General features: G+C 53.7%; 1 protein-coding gene across 1 annotated transcript in view; it reads left to right on the forward strand.

The window, feature by feature from the left end:
- The window catches only part of DCHS1 (dachsous cadherin-related 1), a 34,562-nt gene that overhangs the window by 13,790 nt on the left and 7,674 nt on the right, over window positions 1-13,098 (forward strand). The window contains exons 2-12 of the mRNA XM_054439198.2: window positions 310-2,223; window positions 7,767-7,955; window positions 8,053-8,284; window positions 8,428-8,664; window positions 9,004-10,029; window positions 10,251-10,444; window positions 10,652-10,748; window positions 10,849-11,006; window positions 11,213-12,077; window positions 12,165-12,404; window positions 12,501-12,626. Coding sequence (XP_054295173.1) covers window positions 430-2,223; window positions 7,767-7,955; window positions 8,053-8,284; window positions 8,428-8,664; window positions 9,004-10,029; window positions 10,251-10,444; window positions 10,652-10,748; window positions 10,849-11,006; window positions 11,213-12,077; window positions 12,165-12,404; window positions 12,501-12,626 — 5,158 coding nt within the window. The 5' untranslated portion in view covers window positions 310-429. The remainder of the gene's footprint in view (window positions 1-309; window positions 2,224-7,766; window positions 7,956-8,052; window positions 8,285-8,427; window positions 8,665-9,003; window positions 10,030-10,250; window positions 10,445-10,651; window positions 10,749-10,848; window positions 11,007-11,212; window positions 12,078-12,164; window positions 12,405-12,500; window positions 12,627-13,098) is intronic.

Genomic DNA, 13,098 nt, shown 5'->3' on the forward strand with positions numbered 1-13,098 from the left:
TGAGAAAAGAATGTCCATATTTTTAAGCCTAGAAATAGGAAGAAGGGAGTTTGTGGGCATTCAGACCCGAAAAAATAGGACGCATAAAAATCTGCTGAGGGTAAGAAAGGATGAGATCTGCCAGGGGGAAGACTGGAGTGGCCCCGAAGAGTCCTGAGGCAGAGATCCATGTGGCCCAAGATGAGTGTGAGGCAGCACAAGGGCCTGCTGGGGGCTGAGCATATCTGAATGTTGATGTGGCCTCGTCCAGGTTATCTGGACTGCTGATCCCTCCTCTGTCATGACCTGTTTCCTTCTGTTTTCCCCCAGGTCAGGGAGCCTGAGCTGGAGCCAGGGCCCCAGTGGGACCTGACCCAAAGTCTGAGGTCAAGCTGGGCCCAGAGCCTGGCCTGGAGCTGGAGCCCAAGGCACAGCTGGACTACCGTTGTCATGCAGAAGGAGCTGGGAATTGTGCCTTCCTGCCCTGGCATGAAGAGCCCCAGTCCTCGCCTCCTGCTACCATTGCTGCTGCTGCTGCTGCTGCTGGGGGCTGGGGTGCCAGGTGCCTGGGGTCAGGCTGGGAGCCTGGACTTGCAGATTGATGAGGAGCAGCCAGCGGGTACACTGATTGGCGACATCAGTGCGGGGCTTCCGGCAGGCACGGCAGCTCCTCTCATGTACTTCATCTCTGCCCAGGAGGGCAGCGGCGTGGGCACAGACCTGGCCATTGATGAACACAGTGGGGTCGTCCGTACAGCCCGTGTCTTGGACCGTGAGCAGCGAGACCGCTACCGCTTCACTGCAGTCACTCCTGATGGTGCCACCGTAGAAGTTACAGTGCGAGTGGCTGACATCAACGACCATGCTCCAGCCTTCCCACAGGCTCGGGCTGCCCTGCAGGTACCTGAGCATACAGCTTTTGGCACCCGCTACCCACTGGAGCCTGCTCGTGATGCAGATGCTGGGCGTCTGGGAACCCAGGGCTACGCACTATCTGGTGATGGGGCTGGAGAGACCTTCCGGCTGGAGACACGCCCCGGTCCAGATGGGGCTCCAGTACCTGAGCTGGTAGTTACTGGGGAACTGGACCGAGAGAACCGCTCACACTATATGCTACAGCTGGAGGCCTATGATGGTGGTTCACCCCCCCGGAGGGCCCAGGCCCTGCTGGACGTGACACTGCTGGACATCAATGACCATGCCCCGGCTTTCAATCAGAGCCGCTACCATGCTGTGGTGTCTGAGAGCCTGGCCCCCGGCAGTCCTGTCTTGCAGGTGTTCGCATCTGATGCCGATGATGGTGTCAATGGGGCTGTGACTTACGAGATCAACCGGAGGCAGAGCGAGGGTGACGGACCCTTCTCCATCGACGCACACACGGGGCTGCTGCGGTTAGAGCAGCCACTGGACTTTGAGCAACGGCGGGTCCATGAACTGGTGGTGCAAGCACGAGATGGTGGGGCTCACCCTGAGCTGGGCTCGGCCTTTGTGACTGTGCATGTGCGAGATGCCAATGACAATCAGCCCTCCATGACTGTCATCTTTCTCAGTGCAGATGGCTCCCCCCAAGTGTCTGAGGCCGCCCCACCTGGACAGCTCGTTGCTCGCATCTCTGTGTCAGACCCAGATGATGGTGACTTTGCCCATGTCAATGTGTCCCTGGAAGGTGGAGAGGGCCACTTTGCCCTAAGCACCCAAGACAGCGTCATCTATCTGGTGTGTGTGGCTCGGCGGCTGGATCGAGAGGAGAGGGATGCCTATAACTTGAGGGTTACAGCCACAGACTCAGGCTCACCTCCACTGCGGGCCGAGGCTGCCTTTGTGCTGCACGTCACTGATGTCAACGACAATGCACCTGCCTTTGACCACCAGCTCTACCGACCTGAGCCCCTGCCTGAGGTTGCACTGCCTGGCAGCTTTGTAGTGCGGGTGACTGCTCGGGATCCTGACCAAGGCACCAATGGTCAGGTCACTTATAGCCTAGCCCCTGGTGCCCACACCCACTGGTTCTCCATTGACCCCACCTCAGGCATTATCACTACGGCTGCCTCACTGGACTATGAGTTGGAACCTCAGCCACAGCTGATTGTGGTGGCCACAGATGGTGGCCTGCCCCCTCTAGCCTCCTCTGCCACAGTTAGCGTGGCCCTGCAAGATGTGAATGATAATGAGCCCCAATTCCAGAGGACTTTCTACAATGCCTCGCTGCCTGAGGGCACCCAGCCTGGAACTTGCTTCCTGCAGGTGGGTAAGCCTGGCACATAGCAAGATAGTGTTGGGGGAATCTGAGAGCCACAGGGGACCTCAGAGCAGGAACCAAGCCTTACAAGGTCATCTGTTGATGGTGACTTATGCTAGAGGGTTCTGCCCTATGTTGTAAGCTCCAAAATCTGTGCAGAGGATGAGGGTTAATGAGAAGATGAGAAGGCAGGGTGCAAGAGCTGAGGCAGATGGTCTTGGCAGGTGAGGAAATTAAGATTGGATCTAGTGGAGAAATGATTTGTGGTGTCAGGAAATGAAAGTCTCAAAGCTGTTCTGCAGGGCAGAGATGGAGATTCTATATACCTATGTGGCTTCTGTTCCCCAAAGAAGACACCAGAATTTATGGGGCCCTCCATTCCTTGTCAAGTGCTGGGTTGTGCTGGAAGAAATCCTCATCCCTGCCCTCAGAGCTGAGCCTTAATAGGCCATTTGGTCTCAGACATGAGAATGAGAGATAGCAAGAATTATCTCGATATCCAGAGCAGGAAGGCCTCTCAGGGGAAGAGGCAGGAACCCTGGACAGGCTGAGAAAGACACATACTGGCTGCAAGTCAGTCCTGGAGAAATGGAGGGAACATGAAACTGGAAACGCACTCTGAGGCCAGGTTGCAGAAGTCCTTGAACACAAGGCAGTAAGGGGTTAGGAGTACTTGGAAAACAAAGGAGCTCACTGAACTTCTTTTTTTTTTTTTTTTTTTTTTTTGAGGCAGAGTCTCGCTCTGTTGCCCAGGCTGGAGTGCGGTGGCATGATCTGGGCTCACTGCAAGCTCCGCCTCCCGGGTTCACGCCATTCTCCTGCCTCAGCCTCCCGAGTAGCTGGGACTACAGGCACCTGCCACCACGCCCGGCTAATTTTTTGTATTTTTAATAGAGACGGGGTTTCACCGTGTTAGCCAGGATGGTCTCGATCTGACCTCGAGGAGCTCACTGAATTTCTTTGAGCTGGGAAGTGAATGATCAGGTTGGGTTTTATTAAGTTAGCTATCTGGCTTTAAGGGTGATTGGATCAGCAGGTGTGTGACAGATCGTTCCTTCATTCATATGTTCAAGATTTTATTTACCTACTGTAAGCCTGGCACTGTGCTAGGCCCAGAGAACAAAGAAAAGAGAGTCCTGTTCCCAGGGTGGTCACAGTCTAGATAGGGAGACACATCAGCAACTAGTGCTGCAGCAGGTGGCGTATAAATGCTGTGGAAGCCCAGAGGAGGGGCCTTGAAGAACTAATGAAACTTTGCCAAATGGATAATATGAAGTGTGCAGACGGAGACTCCAGCCTAAGGAAAGAGCTGCTGAACAAATACCAGAACATGTTCAGGAGACTGTATTGTTCAGGCTGGCGTCAGCTGTACTGATGAGAAAGAGTCGGGGGAGATGAGACAAGACAGTAGACAGGAGCCAGGTCACAAATTCAACTTTATCTTGAAAATCACAGGGAGCAAGTGAAGAACTCTAAGCAAATCTGATATGTCTTTAAGAAAGATTGCTTTGGCTGCACTGTGTAGAATGGCAGCAGGAGAGAGGACAGTGGGCAGGGAGTCCTCTTAGGAGGCTGGTGCTTGGTGTCCTTATGTCTCCAAACTCCACCAGACTCCTGAACATCTCCTCAGGGCATAGACTTCCAGGCTAGCTCTGGGCCTGGCTGACCTCTTGTCCTCTGGCCAGACTCTGCATATTTGCTCGCCTGCTGCTGTGCAGCTCCACCACCCACTCTTCCATGTGTTTACTCTCCTTCTTGGCCAGGACCAATGGGCTATGGCTTCCAGACTTCTCTCCTCACTAGTGCCTGAAGCAAGAGGGCAACTCTCCAGGTGGTTTCCTAGAGTTTTTACTATTAGTAACCATAGGGAATCGGGGTAAAAATGACCATTTGGGGTTTACAACTGTCACAAGAAGTCTTAATGTTTAATTTATTCAATATAAATGTATTGAATGTCTACCATGTGCTAGTCACTGTATTAGAGACACGGAATACAGTCATGAATGCGTCACTCCCCTCATCTTAAGGAGTTTATAGAGAGGAGATTCATGTGCAAAGAAATAGTTTCATTCCAATAAGAACATTTCCATTTGGGGATATATATGAGGTACAGATAGGCAGTATGAGTGCTTTCCCGAAGGAAGGGATCCCTGAGTTGAGACTTAAAAAATGAGCAATTTATGAGAGTATCAGATGGGGGAAGGCTTCCAAGCAGAGGTGAGGTGCACAGAGGTGTGGGAGGGCCCAGCTTGTTCAAGGGCCTACTAGGGGCTCAGGATCTCTGGAGTTAAGACTGGAGATGGGACAGTGGGAGATGAGACTGCAGGGAGGCTCAGCCAAGTCAGAGGGTTTGAGCTTTTTTCTATAGGGAATATTGAAGATTTTGAGTAGGGGAGCAATATTATCAGATTTGTTTATGCAAATGGTAGTCAATGTAGAGCAGTGGTTCATAACCAGGGGTGACTTTGCCCCCCAGAAGGGATATTAGCAATATCTAGAGAAATTTCTGATTGTCACAACTGGTGGGACACTATTGACATCTAGTGGGTAGAGGCTGAGAATGCTGCTAACCATCCTGCAATGCACTTGACAGCTCCCATAATAAAGCATTATCTGGTCCAAAATGTCAGTAGTGCCAATGTTGAGAAACCCTGGTGTAGAGTACAGATCAGAGGGTCAGACCTCTATAAGAAGGTAATCAAAATAATGCAGGGGAGCGATAACTCAGGACAGCTTAGGCCTAAGTCAGAACGGTGATAATGGTGATGGAAAGGAACAGACAAATAGAATTAATGAGGACTTACTTAATCCCTGGTTGATTGGTATACCAGGGGAGAAAAGGGAAGAACTGATTTCTGGCTTTAGCAACTGTGTGGGTGGAAGAGTCATTAGAGCAGGTTTAGAATGATCATGAGTTTAGTTTTGGGCTGGTCAGATTTAGGGTGCCTGTGGGACATCCAAGTGGAGGTGCTGAGCAGCCATCTGGATGTAAAAGTTGGGAAATCTCAGAGGAGTGGTCTAGAGTGAAAGTATAGACGATGGCTGAAGTAAAAGACAAGGCCCTGAGAGAATGTGTGGCGTGAGAAGAGGCCAAGGAGAGATTCCAGGGAACAGTGTGTAAGAACAGGCAGATAAGGGGAGATGGAGGAAGACTGGCAGTGGGTGGTGGGGGAAGCAGTGGGTGGAGAAGCAGGAAAAGTAGCATCAAGAAGTCATAGCAGGAGAGATGGGCATGGTGATGCATCCCTATAATCCAACCTACTCGGGAGGCTGAGGCAGGAGGATTACTTGAGCCCGGGAGTTCCAGACCAGCCTGGACAACATAGTGAGAGCCTGTCTTAAAAAATAAATAAAGGCCAGGCACAGTGGTTCACGCCTGTAATCTCAGCACTTTGGGAGGCCAAGGTGGAAGGACTGGTTGAGGCCAGGAGTTTGAGACCAGCCTGGGCAACATAGTGAAACACTGTCTATGCAAAAAATAAAAAAACTAGCCAGGCATGATGGTGCACGCCTGTAGTCCTAGTTGTTCAGGAGGCTAAGGCAGGAGGATTGCTTGAGCCCAGGAGTCCGAAGTTGCAGTGAGCTAGGATCACACCACTGCACCCCAGACTGGGCAACAGAGAGCCTGTCTCAAAAATAAATTAAATAAATAAATAATTTATGTTTTAAAAAGTCAAAGCAGGAGGTACACCTGGGAAAGAGGTTGGGATAGGCATATGGAGTAAGTTTCGAGGCTAGTAGGAAGTTTAGAGAGTTCACAGATAAGTGTCTTTCTTTTCTCCTTGAAATAGTGCAAGGGATGGGATGAGGGCAAGAGAGAAGAGGGATGAAGTTTATTATGGCTTTGGGGCAGAATGGGAGAGGGAGCTGACCAAGGTCGAACTGAGACGCTGAGCTGAGAATCTGCTGAAAATGGAGACTGTATTTGCAGTGAAACCTCTGAGCAGGGGTTGTACAGGCCAGGAAATTCACTTCTGCCTTGCTCATTTCCAGTCAGTGGCCCCTGTGCCTTTTGGGGTCACTTCCTGACAACTTCCCCCGACCACTGTTTATTGCTTTCTTCCTGCAGCGAGTCAGAGGGCAAAGGTCGTTAACAGCTTCTGGAGATGGTGCCGCAGCTGTGCTGCTGCCTGCCAGTATTGATGCAGGGGAAGTCTGTCTCCTGGGATATCCGGGCCCACAGCCACAGTAGAGAGTTGGAGCAGAAGCTGTTTCCAGGGTTCAGCCATGGCAGGGTCTTGGTGTCTCTCAGGAGGGTAAACAATGGCACAGATCATTTCTGTCAAGGGTCTGGGCCACAATCAGAAGTCCTTGGCCAGCTTTCTCTCTAAGCACATTTTCTGGCTGAGAAAGGGGAACTCTCCAGCTTCCTCTTGCAGCATATCATGACCCTGAGGTCCTTATATCCACAAAGAGCACTTTGTCACAGGCTACAGTTGTCAGCACCAGCTAACCCACTATTGAGGGCCTAATGTGTACCCAATGTATAAAACTTAGTGTGAAAGAAGGTTTTGTTACAAAGCAGGATGATCAGACTGTCGATTTACTCGGTGAAAAAATACACATAAAGCACCTACTATGTACCTTGCACTGTACTAGGCTAACGATGCATGAGCCACACACCCATAAATCTATAGAACAGACCCTATAGTGATCAGATCCCAGGATTAATCAGATCCCACTCTGTAATAATCAAACTCAATAAAGATCAAACCTATAACATCAGTCTCAATAATTCCACTGTCGGTGAGTTCTTGGCTTGGGGTGATTATGAGACTTGGTGAGGGTACTAATTTCCTGGACCCACCTGGAATTTGAGGTCACAGCCCTTTCTTCTTTTTAAGTACAGTTGGTCCTCATTATTTGTGAATTCACTTAATCTCGAAAATTTATTTGTAACTCCAAAATCAACACTAGCATTCCTGGACATGGGCAGAGAGATGAAAAATTTGAGTTACCTAATGTTCACATTCCCAGCACAGGCTGAACAAGATGATGTTCTGCCTTCTCGTTTTGGCTCTCATGCTTGTAAACAAATGTCCCTTTCAGGTCTATTTAGTGCAACATTTTTTTAGTGCAAAAAGCTGGTGATTTCACTGTTCAAATGGTCCCCAAGTGTAGTGCTAAAGTGTGGTCTAATGTTCCTCAGTACAAGAAGGCTGTGATGTCATGCTGATGTGTCGTATGGAGAAAATACATATGTTAGATAAGCTTTATTCAGGCATGAGTTACAGTGCTGTTGGCTGTGAGTTCAATGTTAATGAATGAACAATGTATATTAAACATAAGATGTCTTTAAACAGAAACACACATCAAACAAGGTTATGTATTGACCAGCTGACAAAAAAATGTTATGGCTAGAGGCTCTTAGGAACCTAACTAAATGGTGAGGTATGGGCTGAGGTTGGGTTTGGGCCCATGTCCTACTAGTCCTCTCTGTGTGTCCGCCATCCAGAGACTGAGCACCAGTTGTTCATTCTAATCGCCACCTACCTCTGGCTTTTCTGGCAAAGAAGAGGGGACACCACTCACCCCAGCCTCTCCCTAGGTGACAGCCACAGACGCGGATAGTGGCCCATTTGGCCTCCTCTCCTATTCCTTGGGTGCTGGACTTGGGTCCTCCGGATCTCCCCCATTCCGCATTGATGCCCACAGCGGTGATGTGTGCACAACCCGGACCCTGGACCGTGACCAGGGGCCCTCAAGCTTTGACTTCACGGTGACAGCTGTGGATGGGGTAAGTCATTAGACCAGGGGCAGGTTGGGATGTTGGGGTAGGGCACTCACCAGGGCCAGACGAGGCCCACCTGACCTATGGCTGCATGTCCCACCAGGGAGGCCTCAAGTCCATGGTATATGTGAAGGTGTTTCTGTCAGACGAGAATGACAACCCTCCTCAGTTTTATCCACGGGAGTATGCTGCCAGTATAAGTGCCCAGAGTCCACCAGGCACAGCTGTGGTGAGGTTGCGTGCCCACGACCCTGACCAGGGATCCCATGGGCGACTCTCCTACCATATCCTGGCTGGCAATAGCCCCCCACTTTTTGCCTTGGATGAGCAATCAGGTGAGGATCCTCCCATTCCCTGGGCCTTCCCCCAGGTCCCCCTCCCCACCTGCCTAAATGATGTCCTACCCACCTCTTCCATAACCTTTCTAGCCCTATTATGTTTCCATATATGTGATCACTGCTTCTATTTTTCCTCTCAGGACTGTTGACAGTAGCCTGGCCCTTGGCCAGACGGGCCAACTCTGTGGTGCAGCTGGAAATCGGGGCTCAGGATGGAGGTGGTCTACAGGCAGAACCCAGTGCCCGAGTGAACGTCAGCATTGTGCCTGGAACCCCCACACCACCCATATTTGAGCAACTACAGTATGTTTTTTCTGTGCCAGAGGATGTGGCACCAGGCACCAGTGTGGGCATAGTCCAGGCACACAACCCACCAGGTATCATTTAGCTTTATACCCACTTGGTGCCAGACCCAAATACCCCAGTATAACCCTCCAGCACCATCTGAAGGTACCTTAGAGTATCACAAGGCAGATAGCCCCAGTATAAAACACTCCTGTACCAATGCCCAACACCTCCTTAGGCACAGTGCAGGCACACTGCTTCATGAGGCATAGGAATGTCACCTCAGTGCATGCCAACCAACTTCTTTGCCAACCCCTGCCCCTCCTCCTAATATTTTGAAAGGCATGGGTGTGGGCACTGCTCAATAAGTGGGTCCTGACTCAGTAAGTGCCCCTCCATCTCTTTCCTGATCCCTTTTTCGTCCTCCCTAGGTCGCTTGGCACCTGTGACCCTTTCCCTATCAGGTGGGGATCCCCGAGGACTCTTCTCCCTAGATGCGGTATCAGGACTGTTGCAAACACTTCGCCCTCTGGACCGGGAGCTACTGGGACCAGTGTTGGAGCTGGAGGTGCGAGCAGGCAGTGGATTGCCCCCAGCTTTCACTGTAGCTCGGGTGCGTGTGCTGCTGGATGATGTGAATGACAACTCCCCTGCCTTTCCTACACCTGAAGACACGGTATTGCTACCACCAAACACTGCCCCAGGGACTCCCATCTATACACTGCGGGCTCTTGACCCTGACTCAGGTGTTAACAGTCGAGTCACCTTTACCCTGCTTGCTGGGGGTGGTGGAGCCTTCACCGTGGACCCCACCACAGGCCATGTACGGCTTATGAGGCCTCTGGGGCCCTCAGGAGGGCCAGCCCATGAGCTGGAGCTGGAGGCCCGGGATGGGGGCTCCCCGCCACGCACCAGCCACTTTCGACTACGGGTGGTGGTACAGGATGTGGGAACCCGTGGGCTGGCTCCCCGATTCAACAGCCCTACCTACCGCGTGGACCTGCCCTCAGGCACCACCGCTGGAACTCAGGTCCTGCAAGTGCAGGCCCAAGCACCAGATGGGGGCCCTATCACCTATCACCTTGCAGCAGAGGGAGCAAGTAGCCCCTTTGGCTTGGAGCCACAGAGTGGGTGGCTATGGGTGCGGGCAGCGCTGGACCGTGAGGCCCAGGAGTTGTACATACTGAAGGTAATGGCAGTGTCTGGGTCCAAAGCTGAGTTGGGGCAGCAGACAGGCACAGCCACCGTGAGGGTCAGCATCCTCAACCAGAATGAACACAGTCCCCGCTTGTCTGAGGATCCCACCTTCCTGGCTGTGGCTGAGAACCAGCCCCCAGGGACCAGCGTGGGCCGAGTCTTTGCCACTGACCGAGACTCAGGACCCAATGGACGTCTGACCTACAGCCTGCAACAGCTGTCTGAAGACAGCAAGGCCTTCCGCATCCACCCCCAGACTGGTGAGCACAGAGACCCAAATCCTGAGACCCCATAGCCTTATCCCCAGCCTGGTGAACATCCAGACAGGATCCCCAACCCCCAGCTCCCATCTCACCCCTGAGAATGAGGATTTAGCCCTGGCATTCCCTCCCCCACTCCCCAAACCCCAGCTTCTTAGGTGCAGGCCTCAGGCTCTGCATCCCTAAACATCTTGTACATGATCTCCTTCTTGCACTCCCAGGAGAAGTGACCACACTCCAAACCCTGGACCGTGAGCAGCAGAGCAGCTATCAGCTCCTGGTGCAGGTGCAGGATGGAGGGAGCCCACCCCGCAGCACCACAGGCACTGTGCATGTTGCAGTGCTTGACCTCAACGACAACAGCCCCACCTTCCTGCAGGCTTCAGGAGCTGCTGGTGGTGGCCTCCCTATACAGGTATGTGAAGTGGCAGGACTTTGTCCTGAGAAGTGTGAGAGGGAGTGGGGATCTCCCCATAGAGCTGTAGGTGTAGGTAAGAGACTGCCTCCTGGATTGGGTGTGAGAGCCGAAAAGAGGTTCTGCCTGCCCACAGGTGAGGGAAGCTTTATCCTGAGTTGTCTGAAGAACAGGAAAGAGACAACTAGGTGAGTTGTGTTCCCACAGGTACCAGACCGCGTGCCTCCAGGAACACTGGTGACGACTCTGCAGGCGAAGGATCCAGATGAGGGGGAGAATGGGACCATCTTGTACACACTAACTGGTATGGGAGTGGAGAGAAGAGAATTGGTGGGTGATGGCATGCCCTCATGGCCTGCCCAGCTCTGGGCCCCAAGCCCTCATCTTCCTCTGCCTGTCCCCAGGTCCTGGCTCAGAGCTTTTCTCTCTGCACCCTCACTTAGGGGAGCTGCTCACTGCAGCTCCCCTGATCCGAGCAGAGCGGCCTCACTATGTGCTGACACTGAGTGCTCATGACCAAGGCAGCCCTCCTCGAAGTGCCAGCCTCCAGCTGCTGGTGCAGGTATGGCTGCCCTTCCCACAGTCTGCCCACCTCCCCTTGGCTACCACTGTAGGTCCCCTTCAGTAGCTCCAGCTTCACGGGAGTCCTTTGGCTCCACTAGCAGTCAGGCTACTCTGACCAGTCTTTCCTACCACCTGGGAAGCCAGCCCAGATCCCCTTTTACACGGGCCCTCACAATTCTGTTCTCCCTCCCTGGTCCACAACAGGTGCTTCCCTCAACTCGCTTGGCCGAGCCGCCCCCAGATCTCGCAGAGCGGGACCCAGCGGCACCAGTGCCTGTCGTGCTGACGGTGACAGCAGCTGAGGGACTGCGGCCCGGCTCTCTGTTGGGCTCGGTGGCAGCGCCAGAGCCCGCGGGTGTGGGTGCACTCACTTACACACTGGTGGGCGGTGCCGATCCCGAGGGCACCTTCGCGCTGGATGCGGCCTCAGGGCGCTTGTACCTGGCGCGGCCCCTGGACTTCGAAGCGGGCCCGCCGTGGCGCGCGCTCACGGTACGCGCTGAGGGGCCGGGAGGCGCGGGCGCGAGGCTGCTGCGAGTGCAGGTGCGAGTGCAGGACGAGAATGAGCATGCGCCCGCCTTCGCGCGCGACCCGCTGGCGCTGGCGCTGCCAGAGAATCCGGAGCCCGGCGCAGCGCTGTACACTTTCCGCGCGTCGGACGCCGACGGCCCCGGCCCCAATAGCGACGTGCGCTACCGCCTGCTCCGCCAGGAGCCGCCCGTGCCGGCGCTTCGCCTGGACGCGCGCACCGGGGCGCTGAGCGCTCCGCGCGGCCTGGACCGAGAGACCACTCCCGCGCTGCTGCTGCTGGTGGAAGCCACCGACCGGCCCGCCAACGCCAGCCGCCGTCGTGCAGCGCGCGTTTCTGCGCGCGTCTTCGTCACGGATGAGAATGACAACGCGCCTGTCTTCGCCTCGCCCTCACGCGTGCGCCTCCCAGAGGACCAGCCGCCTGGGCCCGCGGCGCTGCACGTGGTAGCCCGGGACCCGGACCTGGGCGAGGCTGCACGCGTGTCCTATTGGCTGGCATCTGGCGGGGACGGCCACTTCCGGCTGCACTCAAGCACTGGTGAGAGTTAGGTCTGGGGGTGAGGGCGAGGAAGGTGCTGATGTGGAGTGTGGGGGTCCCCACCAACCTGGCTTACCGTTCACCCAGGAGCGCTGTCCGTGGTGCGGCCGTTGGACCGCGAACAACGAGCTGAGCACGTACTGACAGTGGTGGCCTCAGACCACGGCTCCCCGCCGCGCTCGGCCACCCAGGTCCTGACCGTCAGTGTCGCTGACGTCAACGACGAGGCGCCTACTTTCCAGCAGCAGGAGTACAACGTCCTCTTGCGTGAGAACAGCCCTCCTGGCACATCTCTGCTTACCCTTCGAGCAACCGACCCGGACGTGGGTAAGACCTGGGGGGGGGTGAATTATGAGTGGGATGAACTGGGGCAAGAAAGAGCATTTTAACCCTCTGATCGCCCTCCATGCTGCCCCTCCTCAGGGGCCAACGGGCAAGTGACTTATGGAGGCGTCTCTAGCGAAAGCTTTTCTCTGGATCCTGACACTGGTGTTCTCACGACTCTTCGGGCCCTGGATCGAGAGGAGCAGGAGGAGATCAACCTGACAGGTACATGTTGACAGGACCCCAAGTGCCTGAGTGAGGTGTTGTAAACACTAGTGTTACCTGGATAGAATACCCAAAGTACTACCTTCTAGAAGTTTTTGCCTATTACCACAAAGCCCCTGTTATGTTTTTGGACCCTTTTGGGGAGTCGAGAGTTTGGCAGGGTGCAAAGTCAACTGACTTCTAGACTGTCACAACTGTGACCATACAAATTCTAAAATGCATAATGTCACAGCTATGCCCTCCAGGCCTCCCTCAGATACTGCAGCCATTTAACAGAGGAGCATTTTGATACTGAATATTGGAGAGGTCAAGTGACTTGTTCAAGCTCATGCAGCTTGGAAGTGGCAGGGCTGGGACTTGAACCCAGATCTTTTCATACCTCATTTAGTGCCTTTCCTGTTACACCACCACTAGTCCAAGATATATCTTGCATGCACCAAGCATGGGAGATAGGACACATGTATGTTTATGC

This window comes from Pongo pygmaeus, chromosome 9 (genome assembly GCF_028885625.2).
Source record: "Pongo pygmaeus isolate AG05252 chromosome 9, NHGRI_mPonPyg2-v2.0_pri, whole genome shotgun sequence".
Lineage (NCBI taxonomy): Eukaryota > Metazoa > Chordata > Mammalia > Primates > Hominidae > Pongo > Pongo pygmaeus.